At 34.2% G+C, this 25,854-nt stretch overlaps 2 protein-coding genes and 1 long non-coding RNA gene across 3 annotated transcripts in view; 2 read left to right on the top strand and 1 right to left on the bottom strand.

Annotated features, from left to right (window-relative positions):
* The window catches only part of LOC126773056 (neuropeptide SIFamide receptor-like), a 146,589-nt gene that overhangs the window by 41,407 nt on the left and 79,328 nt on the right, over positions 1-25,854 (bottom strand). The window lies entirely within an intron of this gene.
* On the top strand, positions 6,986-8,185 carry LOC126773084 (larval/pupal cuticle protein H1C-like). The gene is made up of 2 exons (XM_050493732.1): positions 6,986-7,077; positions 7,733-8,185. The coding sequence occupies exons 1-2, from the start codon at positions 7,066-7,068 to the stop codon at positions 8,183-8,185; spliced, it is 465 nt and encodes a 154-aa protein (XP_050349689.1). The 5' UTR covers positions 6,986-7,065.
* On the top strand, positions 15,173-20,405 carry LOC126773088 (uncharacterized). The gene is made up of 2 exons (XR_007669709.1): positions 15,173-15,294; positions 20,155-20,405. It is a non-coding gene; the product is annotated as an uncharacterized LOC126773088 (long non-coding RNA).

The following is a 25,854-nucleotide window of genomic DNA, read 5'->3' on the forward strand; positions in this document are numbered from 1 at the left end:
TACGTTCTCATTTATTTTATTGATATTTTAATTGTATACATTTCAGATACACGAGCAAGCGGTATTATATGGAGTTACAAGTTATGTAAAATATACATTTACATGACTGTATATAAAATAAAACAGTTACACATATCGCCATAATTATATTCTACATCCAAGCAGATTCTTTTCAGTGAAACGCTTTGTACAAAACAAGGCTTCACATCAGTCATATGTGTTAAGAGCGCTTATTTTTTATTTATTGATAAATTTTAGCCTTAATTATTATACTTTCTTATTTTCTTTAAGAACTTAAGGATCAGCATATGTCTAGAGTGAAACCTATATTTGAAATAGTTCTTATGAGTACAATTGATGCGTCGTTTTGATTAATTAATTAAATACGAGCATGTAGGTTTAACAATGACGAACGGGGAAGGAGTCATAAGTTAGTTTTTTATATGTATTACAATAAATATTTTAATATAAGAATTTTATGTTGAAACCATAAATATACACAAATTAATATTAAAAATAGCTACTGTGCAAATCGTGACCGCGTAAAATGGTAGCAAGAATGCAAGCAGCATTTCCCTTTTTGAATCGCAATTCCAATCTACTGGGCGAAAAATTAACCAGCCCTCCTGTTACCGGTAGAGGCAATAAGACGAGGAAAGGAAATATTCTAATAAGATGAGATAATAAACATATTATAGATATATATTTCGACACCAATTTCAAATACTTATTTTCTATTTTTCTGTATATAATCAATAAATTAGTTCAACTACTAGAAGAAGGAATGACATGAAAGTTTTAATAGTTACTTAATAATAACATCGTAATTTATTAGATGTTTCAAGCAATTTCTAATAAGAATTTATAAGATAAACATTTATTATAATTTGTATTATAAACATTATATAAAGAAATAATTTATGAAATGTCTCAAAGAGGTATCGAGATCAAATTTATAAAGAACCGATTACCTAGATGTTAATCGAACTCACTGGTTTTGAAACAAAATTATAGTCTGAATTATTACAGGATTATTCTAGGGTCAACTAAATTAAATATTAAGAACTCATCTGAAAGCAAAGGTTTGGTCTCAAATGTGTTCCAATTTCTTATAACATCCACATTACACAGTACACACAGACACAGTAGTCCAAGACAACCAATAAACCAACCACGACTGTATTAGCTATTCTAGCATCTAGCTTTATAATTATTATAATTTGGTGTTTCTGTCTATCAGTTAAGACTTTGGTGGTTTGATGTGTTTGCATGTTCTTATTTCCAGACAGTATCACAAACAAAATTTTTGGATTGCAAAATTTTTTTTGTGTTGTTCATTTTCCTTGTTCATATTATAGTGCTAAAGTGTTTGCACAAACACGAATGATTCTCTATTCTCTCACTCTCTAATCTGATGGTAATCTGGAGAAAGACCGAAGAGAGACTTTCCGAGGCTCAAGAGTATTAATACTGCCCAATTTGAGCTGCGGCTAAGAATTTCCTCACGGACAAACCGGGATTTGAATCCTCTAAATCTTAAATCGTATAAGCTAGCCAGTAGATCCACAAGATAGTCTACATTATTTAAAAAAAAAACCTTTAAGTGTATGTTTCAACAAAACTATTAAATCATTGATAAAATATTTAATTACATGTAAAATTAAAGCAGATAAAAAAAATGTGATTATTGATATAGATAAAAAAAGTGACGCAAATTGAAATGGATATTTTATTCAATTGATTTTGCTAATTAAAAATAACATACATAAAAAGCTCGTACTACTCCGAGCACGTGACAGAAGTGAAACGTTTGAAACGTTTCTATCTACATACGTATTGAAACATTACTTATATCAAGAGATTACTTTACGGAGTTAGTTTTAAAGCGACACCATCTCATCTGGTAGGTGTAACAAGAGAGGATCGATAACTAATATAATAAATCAGTACCTCACCACCCTTATGCTGGCGGAAACTTGTTGGCAAATCAATTTCAAAAAGTATTCGAATCAGGCGGAATTCCTACCATACCTCTGTCAATTAGGATAATGGTAAGAATAACGTTGTTGATGGCAATGATTATGATGATGTTGGTGGTGGTGATACCATCAAAACATCCAATTTAAATGCAATTTTGAAAATTAACCCCCATAAAACTCAAAAGTTTAACTTAAATAAAAAATGTAATTAGTTAATTAAATCGTTCCAGAAACATGATCAAAAAGATGATAATCACTTCAATATAGATAAAAAGATAATTTTTGGAACTATTGTTTATCTGTACCAAATTCAGGGGCAAATATAACGAGCGAGCTTGTCTTCAAAGTAAATATAAAAGTTTAAATTTCAACGGTATTTCACATAAGAACTTAAAAAAACGCAATTTCTGATAACATGCGAACTTGCAATCATGTTGAAATTCGCCTCGCTACTCAAAAGTCCTCTTATTTCAATATACAACCTACTTCTACTTGTATAGAGGTAAAAATATGTTGCTGACGTCTTAGCGTAATAGCTTCGGGTATATTTTAATATAATTATAAATATAAATATAATTATAAATTTAACTAATGAGACCAGGGTTTTTATTTATATAATATAAATATTTTTATTGAATAGGTAGGCGGACGAACATATGGGTCATCTGATGGTAAGTGGTCACCGAACGCATAGTAAGATGTAATGTTAACCATCGCTTACACCGCCAATGCGCCACCAGCCTTGGCAACTAAGATATTATGTACCTTGTGCCTGTAATTATACTGGATCACTCACCCATCAAACCGGAACAAAACAATACCAAGTACTGCTGTTTTGCGATAAAATATCTGATGAGTTGGTGGTACCTACCCAGACGAGCTTGCACAAAGTCAGTAATATTATTGTATTTTATCTATTGAAACGATGAAAACCGTTAAATAGAAATCCATACAATGAATATAACAATATCCTGGGACATTATTCACACACGGCCATCTGATCCCAAACTAAGCAGAGCTTGTACTATGGAAACCAGACAACTGATATACTACATATCTACTTTTCTTTTGTAAATACATACGTATATAGATAATTACACCCAGATCAAGACAAACGGACATATTCATGCACAAAAATGTCTGTCCTGGTTGGGTATCGAACCCACAACCTTCGGCGTGAAAGGCAAGTATCTACCACGACAACCGGCCCGTCAAATATATGCTATTGTTTGTAATGGTCGGTAGTATACTGTAACGAATGGACAAGTATAACCACTAGTAGGCTTCGTGTAAGCCCATCTGGATGGGTACTATTTATTCACACATATTGGCGACACAAGATCTGGACGATCTATTTGTAATAATTAAAGAGCATTTTGAAATAAATAGAGACATTAATTGTAAAAACAGAAGAAGTAAGGATAAGCTTGTAACACTTCATTTACGACTTAGCAAATTCAATAAATCCTTCCTAGGGCACGGTATTCATTACTATAATAAGATTTCACAGTTATTTTTAATTCTGCCTATTATTAATGTTAAATCTCATTACAAAAAAACCTTAATATATAAGACATATTACTCAACAGGATTATATAAATGATAAAAATAACGCATAAGCAAAACTATACGTATACAAATAAATTAAACAAGAAATATAAAAAAAAAATAATAACAAAACAAAATAAACTAACATATTATGAAGGGGGATGATTTTCATTCATTTCATACCATTTGTATCATAATTCTTCTACGTAAAATCTACATTCTGGTGGAAGCTTACACTTAACTAATTCAATACTGTAACATAACGATTTAAAAGAGCCCTTATAAGCCTACTAACAAATAATTATTTGATTTAATTTGATTTACGATGTAGGACGAGGATAATATCTTCAATAGTGGCACTATCTTTGAGTAAAGTAGAAACAGCCAGATATTTATTTTTATACACAGAAAATAAAAATATATAATTTTGATTTTGAATTGCTTCTGTTACTCTCTCTCTCTCTCTCTCTCTCTCTCTACCAGACTATGATATAAAGATAGATTGATCGGCTCGAGCAGTGTTTTTAGTTTTTACTGTAAATACATTTTCAAAAAGAGCTTGATGGTTCTGGCACTGGCAGTGTTCATACTATCAATTCTCAGACAGCGGATAAAGTCGTTGGTTCTGCACCTAAGCTTTATCCGGTCGTTTTGGATGTGCCGTTCCATTAGATTATGAAAGTAAGAGGCTTTTTCTTGTGCATTTGTACTTTCGTACAATCTTATACGTTATTATATTTTCTGCGCAGTTAGCTGTTGTATATAACCGAGATGGCCCAGTGGTATGAATGTGCGAATCTTAACCGATGATCGTGGGTTCAAACCCGGGCAAGCACCACAGAATGTTCGTGTGCTTAATTTGTGATTATAATTGATCTCGTGCTTTACGGTGAAGGAAAACATCCTCAGGAAACCTGCATGTGCCTAATTTCACTGAAAGTCTGCCACATGTGTATTCAACTCACCCGCACTGGAGCAGCGTGGTGGAATAAGCTCCAAACCTTCTTCTCAAAAAAAGGTAGAGTAGGCCTTTAGCCCAGCAGTGGGACATTCACAGGCTGTTACGGTAGCTGTTCCCGTGGCAGCAATCCTCCTTATGATTATCAGCAAACAAATTTAAATAATACATATGGAACATCTTATTTATTATTAACTAGTTGCAACCTGCGGCTACGTATACGTGAGAGGGGGGCGATGTGTTAGAGTACTTGTCTTTTTCTGTACTTTGTATGTGTAAAATTTTATGTAAATCCGTTGAGTAGCTAAGACGAGAAAGCGTTACAAGCAATCAAATAAGCAAACTCACTTTAGCATTTATAATATTAGTCAGGATTCCCAAGGCGTAGTCTAACATTTTTACGTTTATTAAATTGAATAGTAAATTAACCAGTGTTATTACAGGCAAAATGATATAATATCTTAAAGTCTCGAGTTCGCGATGCTTAGTTGGTATATGGAGTAGTTTATATACCTTGTAGCGGCATTGTCAATAGTTGAAGATAACTTAAGTTTAAATGGATTTATACAAAAATTGGGCTGAATGAAGTGCCATTAGAGAGGCCGATGTCCAGCAGTGGACTAACAAGGACTGATGATCATGATACTAATCTGACTACCACAGATTTGAAAAAAATAATAAAAAAAATCCGTATTAAAACGAAAAACATGCTGTATAATTATTTAAAACTGTAAATTAAAAGTATTAAAAGTTACGACACAGCAGGAGCTGAGTAGGTCCTCGAATATCGTGTCCAAGGTTCTATTAGTAAATCCAGCGGCTGAATGATTTTCGTGGTGAAACTATTGATATCAAGATATCAATAGTAAAAAAATGTATGGTGATTCAATCAACGCTCGAACGTTTCAGCCTTCTTATCTTAGAGTACAGTCGTATTTATTGGATACACAAGGTTGCTTGATTTTTTTTATTTTTTTTAAAAAGTTGATGAGCAACGCCTCATTGGTAAGGTTACCATTGCCCATAGACATCCCATGTAAGAAGTACAAATCATTGTCAATGTGCTACCAACTATCCGATTATTTCATTTAATTAATTTATACATTTATAAAAAATCATTTCAGGTAATGGGAGGTGTCAGGCAACCTATGTGTTAGGTCAGGGTATAAGATATTTCTATTCTAAATTCCATTCAAATCCGTTCAACCGTTTTTGCGTAATTGAGTAAAAAACTAACTTTTAAACGTTATTTTTAAAAAAAATAACTTTCCAATACGAGTATTATTAGGAAAATAAGTAAAGTGATAAAAAATCAACACGCTAACAAACTCGCTTGCATACTAAAATAAAAATAGCGAATAGAAATAAAAATTAAGATATTTTAGAGGAATTACGACAATAAGTATGACAGTGGTCATTTGCTACTTTCAAATACAATCAAAAATAGATTTTGCTTATAAATAAGCACCACAGATAATATTAACGAATTATTTGACGGACCGGTTGGCGTGATTGGTAGATACTTGCCTTTTAGGCGCAAGGTTGTGGGTTCGATACCCACCCAGGACAAACATTTGTGTGCATGAACATGTCTGTTTGTCCTGAGTCTGGATGTAATATCTACATAGATAATTACGTATGTATTTACAAAAGAAAAGTAGTATATGTAGTATATCAGCTGTCTGGTTTCTATAGTACAAGCTCTGCTTAGTTTGGGATCAGATGGCCGTGTGTGAATAATATCCCAGGGTATTATATTATTATTATATTATATATTTAATTACAGGATATATAAACACAATGATAATATTACAAGTCGTAAGCATTTCGACTTGCTTAAAGTTACGTAACGTCAACTTGACAGAGTGAACTTGGCATCAGCCTACTTGAACGAAAATCATGTTATGTTTACATTTATATATGCGTAACTCCCGGCGTGTAACACTTTAAGGCGACGAATGCATAAATAAGAAAGACAATGTGGATGCGGCAAAAAATCTTTACTAATATAAATAGATCTATAATAAAAATGAGGAGACGTTTTTGTATTTCCTAACTGACAAACTTACACGAAGCTTTGAGTATTTTGCAGTTTCACTCGCTTAAAATTTAGCAATAATCTAAACTCTCAAGTCAAGCTTGAAGTTGATTTTCTTGTAAAAGTAAGTTGAATACGCTGATCTCAGGACTTCATTTTGTGTTGTTTATTGAAAATGAAGAGAGGGGAAGTAACGTTTGACGTAGATAAAACCACGCGGAATACCTACTTATAATATATTTATTAATCAGACCATTGGGATGATTGTATATTTTTAAATGAATATATAAGTAGTCGTTATTTTTTTCAAAATATACTTTCTTATGCTACTTATTAAACCTGTACCAAGAACCTTACTAGCCTTATCCATTAAAGCTCGCACTGTATCACCTCAGGCAATTTAATTTCAAGTACGCGGCCTGCAAGTATTGTAGAATTTCGGCGGTATAAATACGGCGTCCAGCGGTACAGTTGTTAGATAATTCGGCAAGCTTGACTTGAACACACCAATCTACCAAACAACAAAACCCCATTTCACCAACATGCAGAGATTCGTAAGTTAAATTTTGACTATAGGGGTAGGATCAACACTTTGGCTATTGAAACAAAAACTGTTTTCAAACATTTCTAATAGAACATTTAATAGTGCTTTGAAAGTGTTGCCATATATTGTTTTTTTCGGAAAAGTGTAATTTGCTTATAATTTGTGGTAATCAAATTTTATTTATTTGACTATTATATCTAATACAATTGTCAGTTAAATTTGTTAAATTATGTTAATATTTTATGTATTTAAAATAAGAATATTTCAATGTCGCAACAACACAGGTTTATCGTAACCTAAATCAAGAAAATATGTTCAAGGTAGAATAAATATGACCTTAAATTGTAAATCGCTTACTTTTAAGCTTATAAAATATATAATATAATGTTTATAGTCAAACTAATTTCAGCAAAATGAAAAATTATTCCGAACTTAAAATTCGAAGAAAGTGATCGGTCTTTTGCAGTTTTCAATATCAAATAAATGTTTAAAACGATTCAATTCAACTCTCACGAATACTTCAAAGTTTTGTGTTCTTTCTGAATTCAAGAAAGTATTGTCATATTTCTAATCGTATTTCTTGTTTTCATACAAATGTAGTTCACAAAGCTATTATACGATGTATTTTATTCAGATTAACTATATTATCTTTATTTATTTCGCAGGTAGTTTTCGTTGCTTTCCTCGCCTGCGCTGCTGCCGCACCCGCTCCCGGCCTTCTGTTGTCTCATGCGACCCCAGTAGTCGCTGCGGTCCACGCTGCCCCCGTGGTCCACGCCACTCCAGTAGTCCACGCCGCAGTGCCAGTCGTCGGCTCCAAGACTACCATTACTAAGAGCAGCCAGCTCGTCAACCATGGCTCTCCCGTCGTTCACGCTGTCCACGCCGTCCACACCCCAGTGGTCGCTGCTGTTCCCGTTGTGAAGACCGCTGTTGTTCACGCCACCCCCATAGTCCACGCTCCAGTTGTACATGCTGCCCCAATCGTGCACGCTGCCCCAGTCGTCCACTCCGTCGCCCCTGTTGTTGTCAAGACCGCTCCTTCCGCGGTCGCTCACAGCAGCTCCGTCGTCCATCATTCTGCCATCAAGGCTATCCCAGTTGTAGCTCTCCATTGAATGTGATAATATTTTAAAAGATGCCTTAGAATAAACTGAATACCTCCGATTTATTTTTTTCATTCTTCACAATAACAGCTTACCTTACAATAACAACAAAACAATATCCTCAATTAAATGAATATTATTGTCAGTATATACCTATCTACAAGTATACCTTTTAACCGGGAATTCTGAATAATTAATTCCTTAATTACACTTCAAAGAAGTCGAATTTGAATGGGAATCTTTGTAGTCGGTTCGGCGTAAAGACATTACTCAGACAATTATACAAATAATACGTTTAATTAGACTACAAATATTTTATAATATTATGGTTTTTTTAATGAGACATTAATAAGGAAATGTTTCAATTCATAATTGATTTTAATTTAAATTACTGGCAACTCTCGGCCTAAACTTGTGCAATTTGAAAAAAACCTTTCAATAAAACAATTATTATTTATCAAGATTAAATGAACAAACACATATGCAATACAAAATACAATAATTTATTATTTTAAACGTTTTTTATTTAAGCTCAATTACATTCTTAAATTGATGTACTTGGTGGTAAGGCTTGTGCAATCCCGTCTGTACAGTGTCATCCATTCCTCAGATATTCTACGACCAAACAGCAATACTTAATTTTGTTGTATTCTGATTTTAAGGCTAAGTGAGCTCGATTAACTAAAGGCAAAGCCATACCAGGGCATGGCAAGGGCCTAGTTGGTGGTGCATTGGTATGTAAGGTAAAATATATTATCTTACAGGATACATTTTAAAAAAATAGAAAGATGACAATGCTTAGTTGTAAAATCAAAATAAGTATGTTAAACCTTTTTACCTCTTAAGACATAAATAATTAATTACACTTGTGCTTATTCGATGTTTTTATTAACTGTGTACATATCATCTCGTGCTTTACGATGACGGAAAACATCGTGAGGAAAACCGCATGTTTCTAATTTCACTAAAACTATGCCACATGTGTATTCCATCAACCCGATGATGCTGGATGATGTATAAGCTCCAAAACTTCTCAAAAATAAGGCCTTAGCTCAGTTGTGGGACATTTTTTGTTACTTTTAATTATGTAAAATTAGATATAAAAATGTTCATGTACATAGATGATTAATAATTATATTTATACATAAAATGTAACATCAAATGAATCTAGGTGAAAACGCCATTTCTATAAATTTTTCCGTCGCATTTTAATTAAGAAAAGTATACATCATTCCTTTATTGGATTGTGGTGTGATACATGGAAAAATAAAGCTCGTTTCACACTGTACGACTGTTATTATAAAAAACGCTGGCTACAGACGCAAATCGCAAATTCTTGGCGTTGATGGAATTCGTAGTAGATTTATTATAACCTACAAAGTTTTTTTATCATAGAATCCCGAAACAAACAATATTAAAATATATATTATTATTACAAAAACGGCTTTGAATTAAATTTCAGACAAAAGCCTTCTTGAGGAAAGTACATTTTGATTTCATATTTTAATATAACTTCGAGTATAACCTGCCTTACCACATACAATACTTTTTATCCTGGAAACCGACGTTGGTTATCAAATTATGTTAATTATTCATACTATCTTACTAATATTATAAATGTCAATTGTGAAACTGTTAAACATGAGAATGATTTATTAGAAAATAATAATAAACGTTTAAATTGTATGACGGCAGATTTTGAACGGTTTTCGTGTCACACTGAAACCTATGCGGGCGCAGTCGTGGATTCAGGTCGCGTTTAAAGTCCACATAAAATATATTATATTAAAAGTAAGTTATATGTATTTTCATCTCTCTCGTTAACTTTATTATATACAGTATCATAGGCAGTAGTTAGTAATTATATATTATAATTTAGTGAGTGATCGATTTATTTCTGCATTTTATATGCTTTTTACACGACCTCCTAAAAAGAAGTGTAATATTTTCAGGGTTCACTGTATGTCAGTTTATTCCACCATGACTTTTAAATGTCTGAACAGATTTTGATGTATGGGGTATCGTTATATTTCTTACATCGTTCTAAGTGACAATGGCTTAATTTTTTTCAAATTTTTACTTCGTTTTCTCAAATCGAATTTTATCAATTATTTTGTACGTCAAATACGTACACTATTACTCTGTCAAGACGCTAGTTTGAAAAGAGCCTTAAATTCGAAACGAAATGCTCGACGTGACACAGTCCGCGTGAATTCAAAAGCCATACCTTACCATTTGGGATGTAGAGATAAAATTTACGAACGTTCAAGCGCGAATATAAATTGGACGAAAAACCGTTGAATTCATCATTCGAAACGTTTTAACGTATTAACACATTCAAAATGTATCGCTTGGTAAGTAAATCTATCTATTTATATAAAAACAGACGTTACAGATATTTCTAAAGATTATCTTTAAATTTATACTTTAAAAGGGTAAGTGATATTTTATGTTTCAAATTTCACAGTAAAGGCTCATTTATAAATATTGTATAAGGGTTAGTTAAGGTGCGCTGCCTTCGTCAGAGCGTCACGGTAGCATGCGCAAGCAATCCCGCGGCGCTGCTCGTTAAGACAAAAAGGGTACCGGTTTTTTAGTAGGTATTCCGATGTTCGGGGCGCACTCAGCGCCTTGGACACCGGCGAGCCCCACAAACTTCCCCGCTGTTCCCCGTGGGGAAAACACGTAATGTGAAAGGTACGCTGTCTTCTTCATTCGAATTTCAAATCAATCATGACAGACAGACGTTTTTATGTAAGGTTGTTAATGTTTACATTAAATTGTAACTTATGTCCGACGATTTATCTTGTTTTTAAAATAGTTACGTAATATAATAATACTTGCACGCCATCTATTGTAAATTGATGGGACTTGTCTTAAACCTTAACGTAAGTTTGAAAGTTGCGTTAAGTTTTGCTTAAAGCTGTGTAAAGTTTTACAAACGAATATATAATTATATTCGCAGAGAAAGTAAACGGCAACGTGTTAGTTTATAATTAAACAAAGTGCTCTCGCCTACATTAATCAAGTCTTTAATTCAAGGGAATATTAATACTATTCTTTGGATAAATATTACTTTATATTTCTGTCAAAGACGTGACAAAGTTTGACGGGCCGTCTGGTTGGTAGATACTTGCCTTTCACGCTGAAGGTTGTGGGTTCGATTTCCACCCAGAACAGACATTTGTGTGCATAAACATATCTGTTTGTCCTGAGTCTGGGTGTAATTATCTCTATAAGTATGTATTTATAAAAGAAAAGTAGTATATCAGTTGTCTGGTTTCCATCGTACAAGCTTTGCTTGGTTTGGGATCAGATGGCCCTGTGTGAACAATGTTCAAAAAAAAAAGTTGTTACTATACTATTAATGTACCACTGGGAAAAGTCTACTCTCTTTTTAAGAAGGTTTGAAGATCATTTATCTAGACTATCAACCGCAAATACTATAGTGAAGGGAAACCATTAGCAAAATTAATTCCAAAAGTTGGCGTTAGGCAGACCGAACAAATTTCCCAAATCCTGTTTCATTTAGTATTCTAATGACATGAATAAATAAGATAAAGACAAGCCAACGATAATGATATGCAAATTGTATTTTTCACTACCTGATTGATCTAGTGGCTAGATATAAGACCGTAGTTCCGAGGTCCTGGGTTCAAGCCCCGTGTCGAGCCGATGAAAAGTATGTGGCTGCTTCTAAGCATGTGAAGTCGTCAGTCCTGCGTCTAGACTTTCCGGTCGTGTCAGATTGCGTCCCATCGGATTAAGCATACACTTTTGCTTTATAATATCTCCTGCGCAGTTGGTTAACCTGTCTTGAGATTGACCGCCATGGTCTCAATCGGTCAGGAGGTCATCATCAATTGTACATAAAATATTATTAATTTCCAATATGTTCTTTCAGGTGGCTATTTTAACACTTTTGTCAGCAGCGAGTGCCGCTCCTGTACACTACGCACACTATGGAGTGTGGTACACACACGCGCCACTCTTCAAGATCCACACACCGATCATACATCACACACCGATTATCCATCCAGCGCCAATATTGCACCACACCCCTTTGGCCGTATCGCACGTTGGCGTGTATCATCCTTCTTATCTTCTACATACGCCATTACTGTTTAAAAAGTAACAAAGGAGTTTAAGTTAATTGTATCATTTCGGGCTTGGACAGATTAACAAACAAAAGAAGGTACAATTACAATTAAATTCCCTAGGTTTATGTAAATACGTCACCGTATTCTACTGACAAATATCATAATATGGTAAAATTTGTGAGTGAGTCAACTACATGTACAAGATACAAACGAACATATATTGAGGACAATTTAATATGTGACTAACTCTTACGTTAGCTGTATCTGATTAAAACTGGCCTCATTGAAAAGCATTATTTTTGCATATACTGCAAGTTAATAAAGCATTATTTATATTTTCATTACTCTGTATATCTTTAATTTTATAATGTTAAAGAATCATTGTTACATTTACAGCTTACTTGTCTTACTAATTCTATTTCAGTGGAAGATATATTAGAAGACTTTGTGAGTAAGATTATGCCGTCATGTCTTTTTTATTTTGTGCTATCATTTACCAATATTCAAGAAAATATTGTAATAAATATAGTTGTTGTAACCGTACCGTGTATGTGTTGTAGTATTTGTAAATACATTAATGAATAAAAAAATATTTTCATTTTAAAATGTGGTTCTGTCTTTATCTGTTTTTCTGTTAGTCTAGATTTCATCTGACCTAGAAATCTAATCCTGTAGAATTTAGGTTATTGGGCAAACTAACCGAGCCTGATTAGAGATTCCCTTGAGTATGTAAAATATTCCTGACCTATATATTAAGTATCCCGGAGGTTTTAATTATTTTAAAAAACTTTGCGCTATAATATATTTTACAATATTGTGTCTAATTTAAATTCTTATCTAAAAAAAAATCAACAATTATAAATCAAATATTTTTCTAAATTCATTTAAATTTAAAGTAACCATCGGTTCGGAATGTAAATTTCACTGAGAAAAACCGACAAAAAAACAATAGTTTCTCTTTTCCACTAATTAAATTACATAATTATGTCTCTTAAGTAAATATATAATTAAATTATTATTTTTCCTTATTATATAGAAAACATGCAGCTAATATTCATTGTAAATCAAAATTATTTATTAACTTATTCTTTTATCGAGCAATAATCCTATATTCAATTACTCCTAATTATTTTGTAATTGCAATTAAAATTAACGTATCGTCACTTTATTTGAAAACAACGTAATATAAAAGGGGCTTAAATACGTAAACTTGTATTAAGCGCCTGATATAAAAACAGAGCAAATAACTTAATACACATAAATGTATATACAAACTATCAGGCTTAATTTAACCAAGTATGGTATGGTACATGACTGTAGTATTGATTACCATAAATGAAACGAACCTTGTCTTTGACATTATTAACGATATAAATAGTATTGATCATATATAGATACGCGTAAACGCCTTGTAACAGTATAGAGTAATGGCGAAAAAAAGAACTGTCAATGAAGACATTAAGCATTTCGAATGTTGTTTGAATTATAATGCTAATTATGTCATTGTGACCAATTTGGGTTACAGCACATTATAGTTCTAGAGTATGTCACCAGCACTGGTGTACTTCATTCTCTCAATTTCATAACTTAGGACCAACGGCTTTAACAACGGCGTCCTTTCTAAGGCACGAGAGTGTTCATACTGCGAAATTTCAAAGTTCAGATCACGACTGTATCTTAACATAAAAACCAAATAACTGTTCCTGGCCTTACCAACTACACCGTATATAGTATTAATATAGTGCACATATACATATGAAACTCTTATATACATGATTTTAGTAACTACATTTTAACTATATAAATAATAATAATAATAATAATACTTTATTGTTATCCATTACATACATATTATAAAAACTAGCCCTGACTCCTGAACTGGTGTTACCCGTGCGTCAGAAGTCAGTTCCGTCCCATAAAATTTTTAAAAAGTATTACAAAGGATCTTATTACTAATTATTGTAAGTTAATCCAAGCCGTGTGTGCGTGAGTGTGTAAATGTGTGTGTGTGTGTGTGTGTGTGTGTGTGTGTGTGTGTTATCAAATAGTTAATAGTTTCTCAACGTCTTCATAATAAGTTGTTTTAACCATGTCTTAGTTTTGCCTTTTAATTGGTAGTTATTAATGTCCTTTATTCTTGAATTTTTTTATAAAATCTAGGTGCAAGACTGTTATATTGTTGCTGTGCAAATTTACTTTTAAATGTATTGTAAGGAAATCGATCTCTTCTATTGAAATTAGTTCTGGGTAAGAGTGGGACAACTGATTTATGGTATTTTTGTATACATAGATGTACAAAAAGTTTTCTCACAGATAAAACATCCTCCTTCTCGTAAGCTTTTTTGTTGAATATCGGAATGGTAAATACATAATTACTTTAAATAGTGCTCGCTGGGCACGCTCAGCCATTAACATATAGGTTTTGGCAGCGGCACCCCATGAACAAATACAATACGTAAGTATACATTCTGCTAGAGCTTATACGTTCTTATTAAGAGGGGAATATCCGCAATATGCCTGAGCGTTTTAAAAATGGATATTAATTTTCTTATTCTTTTGGAAATTGATGCTATGTGTTTATTCCAACTAAGTGTTTAATCTATAATTATTCCCAAGTATTTGATGTCTCATACTCTAGATGATCTTTTACATGTACAAGAAATACAAGTATACACTTACAAAAATATTACACAACAATTTTACCGTTTCCATTTTCATGTTATAAAACGTAGCAATTAAAAGTGCACTTACCAAATCATTTATCAATAAAAAAACTGTACTTTACATACATGTCATATCTATGCATTAGTTTAATCAATATTGCCAGTTATAAAATGAAATGCCAATTAAATAAACGCGATCATGACCGCATTGTCGGTAACCTTATCTGACATTGACTTTAGCGTATGACACCATAACTCTATCTTGTCTTAGATCGTTACTATAATCTCTTAAAGTTAATTAATTAAATATAAACTACTTTGAATTTACGTTATATATACGAACATATAAGGATGAAAGGTATGATTTTTTACTTTGATAGTTTTTTTTCATAATAACTAACATCTGTTAACGCGCTTCGAGGGTAAGACCGAAACATATGACTCAATATAATGTATACATATATCTATATATATAAGTATAATAAGAAAAATATTTAAATTAATTTTACTCCATATTTATATGGTTTTCTTCAATTATAAATTATATTAATAACCCTCAATTTCGTTGTTTCCACATCTGACGGGCGACCTGTAGGATCACATGTTTAACTATTGCCTACCGAATAAAAACGTAAACGAATTGACTTAATACTCATGTCCTAGCTTCAATGTCACAAATGTCAATATAATCCAAATTTAAAATTTGCGAAGATGTTTTTAACATATGTATATAATTCTAGGTTCTTTATACTTATTTATATATAGGCCTCTGCATCTTTGACAGATGATTTAAGCATACCGGTGACTGCCACTCTCCGTGTTGTTTTCCACCTGCAAGACAGGTGAGCGAAGTGTCCTCTTCGTGGATGCTGCTACGCCTGGGCCAGGCGAATTTATGGCAACACGGGCTTGCCCAGTACCCATGCCACCCTCTCCTCCTCCCCAGCAGGATCCGCAGGAATGACGAGTCAATACGTACTTACGGCTTACGCCTAAACGGAGGCACCGCTCCGGGTTTAATATTAGTTTTCCTTCTTCTTTGGCGTGACGCTGGGATAATTTTGGAAAACAACGTATCAAGGAGAGGGGGGAGGATACTGTGATCACGGAAGATACAGGAATGTGACACTAGTAGCTAGAGCAGTCCGGGGTCGCGTACCCGTAGTGATTCCAACCAGCTATCGGACAGATAACTGGTAGATCCACCCTCTGGACAATATACTTATTTATATGTTTGCTAAATAGAAATAAATTAAAGTATTTATAATCATTTATGTCCTATTCTTGTTCTATCTTTATGGAGACGATGTTTTGAAGTTTCTCTCACCACGCTGCTCAAAAGCGGATTGGGTCGACGAGTTACGGATTCATATTATGAGATGGAATTATTTTAAATAAACTCCGATTTTCTTACGATATTTTCCTTCAACATTGAGCACGAAATCAATTAAATTTGAAACAGTGGTGCTCTCTTGGATGTAAAACCACGACCTTCATTTAAGATGCACGCGTTACATCCACAAAGCCATCGAATAAAAAATAACCGAATAAAGATAAAACTGGAACGCAATAATAGAAAAAATAAACCGAAAGAGGTGTATGCTGCTTACGACCCTGAAAATCGTTTAGATATTTTGCAACAAGGCAATTTCTTATTAAGTGTGCAAAGAAAGATCATATTAAGAGCTATAATAACAATAGCACCTAGCAGATGAAGGGACTTAGGTCTAATAAGGTCGCTTCAGCGTAGACACAGTCAGATATATAAGCATTTAATTACATTATAAGGATAAAGTAATACGGAGATCAAATATTAATCCTATTGCCGAATTATTATATTATATTAATAATGATTAATGCTTCACATTTAAGGTAAAGTACACTTAAAAAAAGAAAAAAAAAACATCACAGTTCAATATCATACAGTAGAGCGATTATTATATTAGAACAAACTCGAAACTCACCGCAGAAAACAGTCGTGAAATTTCAGAAGGTGATATATGACATAGACCATTGTAAATATATAATTTAATATACATTTTTTTATAGTATAGGTAGGCGGACGAGTATATGTGTTACCTAATGGTAAGTGATCACCAACGCCCATAGGCATTGGCATTTTAAGAAATGTTAACCATCGCTTACACCGCAAATACGTCATCAACCTTGGGACCTAAGATGTTATGTCCCTTGTGTCTGTAATTACACCGGCTCACTCACCCTTCGAATCGGAACACAACAATACCAACTACTACTGTTTTGCGGTGGAATATCTGATGAGTGGGTTGTACCTACCTAGACGCTTGCATAAAGCCCTGCCAACAGAAATTAAACATTTCATGAATAGTATATCACATAAGTCAGTTGTCAATATATCAGGGGTGAGTAATGGAAAGAGTTCAGGATATCACTGCAACATTCGAATTTTTAGTTATTTGCATTTCCCCTGCGAATTAATTAAGTCAATAGCCCGATCAGAATCAAACACTGATGGTAGGGCTTTGTGCAAGCTCGTCTGGGTAGGTACCACCCACTCATCAGATATTCTACCGCAAAACAGCAATACTTGATATTGTTGTGTTCCGGTTTGAAGGGTGAGTGAGCCAGTGTAATTACAGGCACAAGGGACATAAAATCTTAGTTCACAAGGTTGGTGGCGCATTGGCTATAAGCGATGGTTGACATTTCTTACAATGCCAATGTCTAAGGGCGTTTGGTGACCACTTACCATCAGGTGGCCCATATGCTCGTCCACCTTCCTATTCTATAAAAAAAAAAAACATGTCACTTCTTACTATTCGGCCCGTATACCGTTGGGTCATATACGGCTTCAAAGCATTAAACAATTAATGATTGTTATCTTATAACACGACAGATCAGAAAAGGAGTGTGTTGTTTTCAGGATTAGTACTCTGGTAGAACGCTTAATATATAATCAATTAAAATCATTTGCGGTTATGAAACTTAATAGTGCGAGGTATTAAGCATTTGATAAATTGTGTAATATAACCTTTGATAAATTGTGTAATGAACTATTTATCCTTTTACATAAATAATAATTGTCAATTGTTATGATATCCATATTTACCTGTAATAGTTAATGACGCCAGTGAGTGGGTTCATAAACAATTTTTATTTCAATTTTCGAATACAATGGTCTCTAAGAAATCACTTGTAAGCGATAAGTTAACCTTGTGTGCTGCACATATTGTTTTTTATTTTCGGCTTACGTACATATAACATTCGTAAGTCGGTATTTTGTATATAAATAGTTTAAATAAATTATGAAACTATCCGTTCATATCATTTCTTTTATACGGAGATATGTTGTGGTATTTAATTTAATTAACATATTTAAATAAAGCACAAAGTTTTAAGCAGCTTTTTCGTTTCTTTACATATAATTATCATTACATGACTGTGTGAATATATAAAAGTAGACTTTTAACATATATCCCATTCGTGGTTTTCAGACCATGTCGATATAGTTTTCATACTGACAAAGTTTTAGAAATAATCAGCTAATAAATAATGATAATAATAACACACTTCATTGCACAATAAGAAAATACAAATAGTTAGAACGCATGAATCTTGTTCGGTAATTGCGGGTTCAAACCCAAGCAACCACTGAATTTTCATGTGCTTATGTGCTTTGGGTTTATAATTCATCACGTACTCGACAGTAAAGAAAAAAAACGCGATGAAACCTATATGTAACTGATTACTCTTAAATTCCGCCACATATGTATCCAACAATTCGCATTGCAGCAGCGTTGTGAAATTAGCTCCAAGCCTTCTTATCAAAGGAAGAGGAGGCCTAAGCCCAGCAGTGGGATATTCAAAAGCTATTATTTTAAGACAAAAGAGTTACAGTGAAAACAAGAATTTGGGACAGACGAAATTATCTAGTGAATGTATAATAGTTATACGAACATGTATTTAAATATATACGAATTATTATTATAAAATCCGTATCTTTTGATTTGTAAGTCTGTGGTTAACATAAAATACATCTCGTTTTCGTAACTCTATGTTTAAAAAAATAAGGGCAGTATATATAGCTCGTTTACAGCTAGTACGCTTAAACGACGCTCACCCTTCAAGATGTCGCGACATCTTTTGATAGTAAGTTAAAGATTTCACTTTATATTCACGTTACTAAAATTTATAATATTACATAAGTTTGTCTAAATAATTAAAAAAGATAATATAAATAGGAAGGAATTTAATTAATTTTTCTTTTAATAATGGATACTTTATTACAATTACATTTACTCTGAAAGTATAATTTAACTGTCTCATATGTCTAGTGACTAGGGCTAAGGCTGATGCTGAGCCTTAGATTCAAATCCCTGGTCTTGCCAGTGAAATTAAAGTTTTTATCTATAGAACTTAAAATGACAACCATGAGTACGAAAGTTAGAAGAGATAGACGCCCGTGTCTCGGAAAGCACGTAGAGTCGATAATCCTTCACTTGATTTCACCCTGTATCGGATCGCCGCCATCGAATTGAAATCTGTGTTTTCGCACACACTTGTATTATAATATCTCCAGGGCTAATGTCTAGACTGAGTTTGGCCACCGTCGGCGAAAAATTGGTCAAGATGTATTATGTAGTCAGTATTATCTAAATTAAATATATTTTAACGCTTAAAGAACATGAGACAATTAATTATAAAAACGAACCTGCTTTAAATTAAAACCTTTGTCCTTAAACTTATTTAACAAGCAGACAAAAACATTATACACATAAAATTTACTTAAAATACCTTACTGTTGTGTATTTAACAACAAAAATTAACTTAAAAAAAAAAACACAATTATTAAAATTAATTTTTTTTTATGCAATTTTCGACAAATGTATTTTCTAATTAAACTTTTATAGAACAAGTCCAATACGGTGTTCATTAATCCAAATAAAATTCAATGCTTTTTTTAAAAGAATTAAGTAAGTGAAGGCTTCTCATTGCTTAGTCATCAATCGTATGCACTCGTGTATCATTAAGTCTTGTGAGATAGTTTTTTTTAATTCAAATCATACAATTTCATTAAGAGCCAAGATAGGTGAGTCAGTTACCCATTGAGCTGTAAAGACGTATATATCCTAAGATTTTGGGCTCTAAGCCTGAGTGGGTAAGCGGGTAAGTACTGAGTCTTTATTTGCTAACAGACTTAATTTTTACTAATTACTATATATTAATATGTTATTTACAGATTCTCGTCACTATTGCCTTGGCATTGGCAGCACCATCACCAGGAGTTCACTTCTCAGTGCACTCAGCACCACTTGTACACAGCCCAGTGATCCACCATCCGTATGTGCATCCAGTCCCAATAGTGCACAGCGTTCCAGTACACACATACCACCGTGTACATACAGTGCCGATCGTACACAGCCCTGTGGTACATTATAAAGTAAAATCTCTTTATCATGTTCATGGCTAATAAATATATTTATTAATTATTATGAGTTTTTTTTTAAACTTTAATTATAACGAATACTACAAAATCAGTTAAAAATAATAAATGTAAAATATAATTTTATAACTATCTTCGTAATAAAAACAAAAATAGGATATTGACGGGCCGGTTGGCGTGGTTGGTAGATACTTGCCTTTCACGCCGAAGTTTGAGGGTTCGATTCCCACCCAGGACTGACATTTATGTGCATGAACATGTCTGTTGTCCTAAGTCTGGATATAATTATCTATGTAATACAAAAGTATTTATGTATTTTCAAAAAAAAAGTAATACATGTAGTATATCAGTTGTCTGGTTTCCATGGTACAAGCTCTGCTTAGTTTGGGTTCAGATGGCCTTGTGTGAATAATGTCCCAGGATATTATATATCCTTAATAGTATATTATAAATCCAAAAGTGAGTATGTCTGTTTATTTGTTTGCTACGCTTTCATGTCTTAACTACACAGCCGCTCATTTTCCATACAAATTGTCAGGTGTATAGAAAAGGGCGTAACGTACCCAACATCTCCCCTTACACGCGGGCGAAACCGCTGGAAACTAGTAACCTATCTGTGTATCTTTCATTTTTATCTGTGTTTTATATAATAGAGATAAAAAAATTGCGTGTTAGTTCATTTGTTTGAATGCGTTAGACTGAATCTACCAGTCAGATTTGATAAATTATTTTTATATAAGTAATTTTTGTAAAATGGTGGCCTTTTTGTATATGATTTGAAAACAAGATTTTTGGCATTGTAAAGTTTCATAAACAGTGCCGGAATTTTGTAGGAATTATTTCTAAATCTAAAATAATTTTAGTACTTATGTGGCGCATTAAGACCTCGTGATCGATGGCTTTGCTACCGTCCCCTAAATCCTATGTAAATAATTACTCACTTAAAATTGTGAAAGGATAAAAGTTAAATTAGTTCACATTTCCGCAATTATTCTATTTACAAATTCACTTCGAATCGTTTCATTCATCCGAACGAGTAAATTTCAGAGCAAATAAGTAACTAATTCCAGTTCAAAATGTTATTAAATTTCTCAACATTAAAACAACGTGCACTTCAAATTAGGTTTCCCATTTAATATAAGAGAAATATTTTCATCGTATTAAAATATCTTACAGTATTTTATGTATTTTTTAAATTATGAATATCTACTTATATATTGGCTATATTATACATATTATGTATGTGATATATGCATGTTTATATATGTGTAAAACAAATATGTGAACTCTCATTATTTCGTACATACGAGTATGTACCAATTCGGAAAAATGATTCTATTAAAAAGTATAAAGGAAAAAATCTTAAGTTCCTATTTATTTAAATTTACAAATGTATTTCCATAATACATCATATCAGCGGACACACTATACTGTGTACTAAATAAATGGTATAATAGGTATGATGAATATGCAAATAATGATGATCTTGGTGATGACAATGATTGTAATGATCATGATGATGTAATTACAGACACAAGGGACATAAGATCTTAGTTCCCAAGGTTGGTGGCGCATTGGCAAACATTTCTTACAAAGCCAATGACTATGGGCGTTGCTGACCACTTACCATCAGGTGGCCCATATGCTCGTCCGCCTACTTAAACAATAAAAAAAAATGATAAGGATGAAAATGTTGATGATAACCATGATGATAATGATGGTTATGATTAATTTTTAATACTTAAGCATTGTCTATATGTGGTTCAATATAAATAGAAGTTTTATATAAGCCTATATTTTGTAAGTCTAAATGTAATAATTATATTTGTAGTTTACATTATTTGTTTATAAGATTTATATGATTAAACATTTCCATGTTTAATATATACTATATAGCTACTATTTGTGCCTAACCAACATTCGGAGATTGTTAACAGTGAAGTTGCATTCGGGAAAGGATTCGTTTAAATACAATAAGGCTTGATTCACATCCGACAAATAATGTAGCAATATATTTATTTACAAAATTTTAATAACAAATATATATTGATTTTTTTTTTACAATTAATAGGCCAGCGTTTGACCGTTGACTTACCTAATGTTAGGCCTCTGCCTCGAATTTTGCGGGCAGCGGGGCGGCGGCGGCGGCGGCGCGGCAGCGGGGCGGGCAACGCATACCTGTTCTCCAAACCAGCGGGCAGATCGCGCGGCACTATAGCGGTGTAGTGTTGTGTTCATGGTTGTGTTGTCGAGATATTTGTTTTTATTCGCGAACGAAATGTCTGAAAAACGGCGACATCTTTTTGATTCAAATTTATTCCTAACGCTCGATTTATTGTGGGCAAAAGAAGAAGTGGATCCCTACTATAGGGCAAGGAAAATAAATGGCGAGTTTTATCGAAATTATGAAGAACAGAGACAAAATCCCGACAAATTCTACGACTAATAATTGGTTAATTATTCTTCTATTTTTATGGTTCACATCTTTGCTGTTCCATATGGGTGTCCTCTCAAAGATTGCCGAAATAATTAGCTCTTGCACGTCCGAAGACATTTTGATACGTCACAAAAAAAATGTACAACACTGTACCTACAATGCAGACGCGCAACGCGGGCGGTCACCGCTTGACTGGAGTGCACCGCTCGTTGCCCGCCCCCGCGCCGCTCCTGCACCGCTGTATTCGAGGGCCGGTCCATTTGATTATACGCGTAAGATCCTGCCGCTCCCGCGCCGCCGCCGCCGCCGCCCCGCTGCCCGCGAGATTCGAGGCAGAGGCCTTAAGCATCGACACCCTCTAAGATGTAGCACGCTTGCCTATAAGAAACCTGTTTACTCTGGATTTGAAGACACCAATATTGTACCTGTCAGGAAATACGGACTCAGGCAAAGCATTCCATAGTTTCGCAGTGCGAATGATGAATGTAGATTTAAAGCGCTTCGTACGTAGGCGGAGAATTTCCACTTTTTTTTTTTTTTTTTTTATAGAATAGGAAGGCGGACGAGCATATGGGCCACCTGATGGTAAGTGGTCACCAACGCTCTTAGACATTGGCATTGTAAGAAATGTCAACCATCGCTTACATATCCAATGCGCCACCAACCTTGGGAACTAAGATTTTATGTCCCTTGTGCCTGTAATTACACTGGCTCACTCACCCTTCAAACCGGAACACAACAATATCAAGTATTGCTGTTTTGCGGTAGAATATCTGATGAGTGGGTGGTACCTACCCAGACGAGCTTGCACAAAGCTCTACCACCAGTACTGTGTACACTACCACTGTGTACCTATGGCGCTTTGGTCGCTTTTGCCTGGCCGTTCGATAGTAAAAAGGCCGTTGAAGAGGCGAGAGGAATCAGTTCGTGTAATTCCTGAGCACATTCTCCGAATATTGAATGTGGTTATAATATGTATGTATAATTTCCGTTGCTTCATCATATCATCATCATCATATCAGCCGAAAGACGTCCACTGCTGGACAAAGGCCTCCCCCAAGGTTTTCCACGTTGGCCGATCTTGCGCTGCCCGCATCCAACGGCTTCCCGCGACTCGTTCTAAGGCCTCTGCCTCGAATCTCGCGGGCAGCGGGGCGGCAGCGGCGGCGGCGCGGGAGCGGCAGGATCTTACGCGTATAATCAAATGGACCGGCCCTCGAATACAGCGGTGCAGGAGCGGCGCGGGGGCGGGCAACGAGCGGTGCACTCCAGTCAAGCGGTGACCGCCCGCGTTGCGCGTCTGCATTGTAGGTACAGTGTTGTACATTTTTTTTGTGACGTATCAAAATGTCTTCGGACGTGCAAGAGCTAATTATTTCGGCAATCTTTGAGAGGACACCCATATGGAACAGCAAAGATGTGAACCATAAAAATAGAAGAATAATTAACCAATTATTAGTCGTAGAATTTGTCGGGATTTTGTCTCTGTTCTTCATAATTTCGATAAAACTCGCCATTTATTTTCCTTGCCCTATAGTAGGGATCCACTTCTTCTTTTGCCCACAATAAATCGAGCGTTAGGAATAAATTTGAATCAAAAAGATGTCGCCGTTTTTCAGACATTTCGTTCGCGAATAAAAACAAATATCTCGACAACACAACCATGAACACAACACTACACCGCTATAGTGCCGCGCGATCTGCCCGCTGGTTTGGAGAACAGGTATGCGTTGCCCGCCCCGCTGCCGCGCCGCCGCCGCCGCCGCCCCGCTGCCCGCAAAATTCGAGGCAGAGGCCTAAGTCGTTCTAAGTGGTTTATACTAAATAACTTTTTGTTTATAATTACAATCAACTAATTCCTTTATAATATGTATTTTGCTATTATTCTTAAAACACTGTTGCACTGCTTGTCATGTTTTTTCGAATGTACTTTTTTTTTCTTTAACTAAATAAATAAATAAGTAGTAATTTATGGAGCCTTGAAAAATTATAATAAATATATAATATAGAGAAACTGATTGCAAAATTTGCAACAAATGCAAATATATTCGTGAAGTACATGAATAATATTTTAGTGTGAACATACCCTAGGGTCCCCTGTCATCATCTGAAACGCATTTAGATCGTTAGACGCAAAAGTTCGATCACCTCAAACAATTAGGCAAGTACAAGCCGTATAATGGAATCCTTTCAAATCAAATTTTGAGATTTACCACTTCTGTAAAGCGGTTTACTTAACTGTTGCTTTTAAAGTTTGATACTTTACAAGTTTACAATAAACAGAACGATATGTATATTTCTAGTAACTGAATTATTATCTAAATTATGGATAAACATAATCAAAATCAATCAAAATCGAACATTAAGAAAATTTGCTAATTATGATAATTTAGTTGGGATCGGTGGTTTTACTGTGCCGTTCGTCACTATCTCGAGGCATATTTTTATGCTATAGGTAGGACGGGCGAATGGGCCACCTGATGTTAAATGGTCATCACCGTCCATAGACATTGGCAATGTTAGAAATATCAACCATTCCTTACATCTCCAATGCACCACCAACCTTGGGATCGACGATGTTATATCCCTTGTCATATAGTACCACTGGCTCACTCATCCTTCAAACCGGAACGCAACATTACTTAGTATTGCTTTTTGGAGATAGAATATCTAATGAGTAGGTAACCTACCAACCTACCAGACGGGCTTGCACAAAGACCTACCACCTCAAACATATCCTCAGTAACTATTTGGAGCAGCAATTGTAACTATCCATTGATAAGAATATGTTAATCTTAACAATGAATGAAAAAATCGTGTGAAATTAATTATGTAAGCAGATATTTTGAATGTATTCCGTGAGTATCGGAACAGCCAAAACCTTCTCCACAAGAAAAGAGAAGCCCAAACTGGGACTATCTCATATCATCCCTCAAATATGATCCTTCTTTTATATCCATGTTTTAGTCAAAGTGGAATTCATCTCATGTCGTACTTACGTTTTTACACGTATTTACGACTTACCGAGGAGACCAGACCCCATTCCAAAAAGCCGAGAT

Source organism: Nymphalis io, chromosome 13 (genome assembly GCF_905147045.1).
Source record: "Nymphalis io chromosome 13, ilAglIoxx1.1, whole genome shotgun sequence".
Taxonomy (NCBI): Eukaryota; Metazoa; Arthropoda; class Insecta; order Lepidoptera; family Nymphalidae; genus Nymphalis; species Nymphalis io.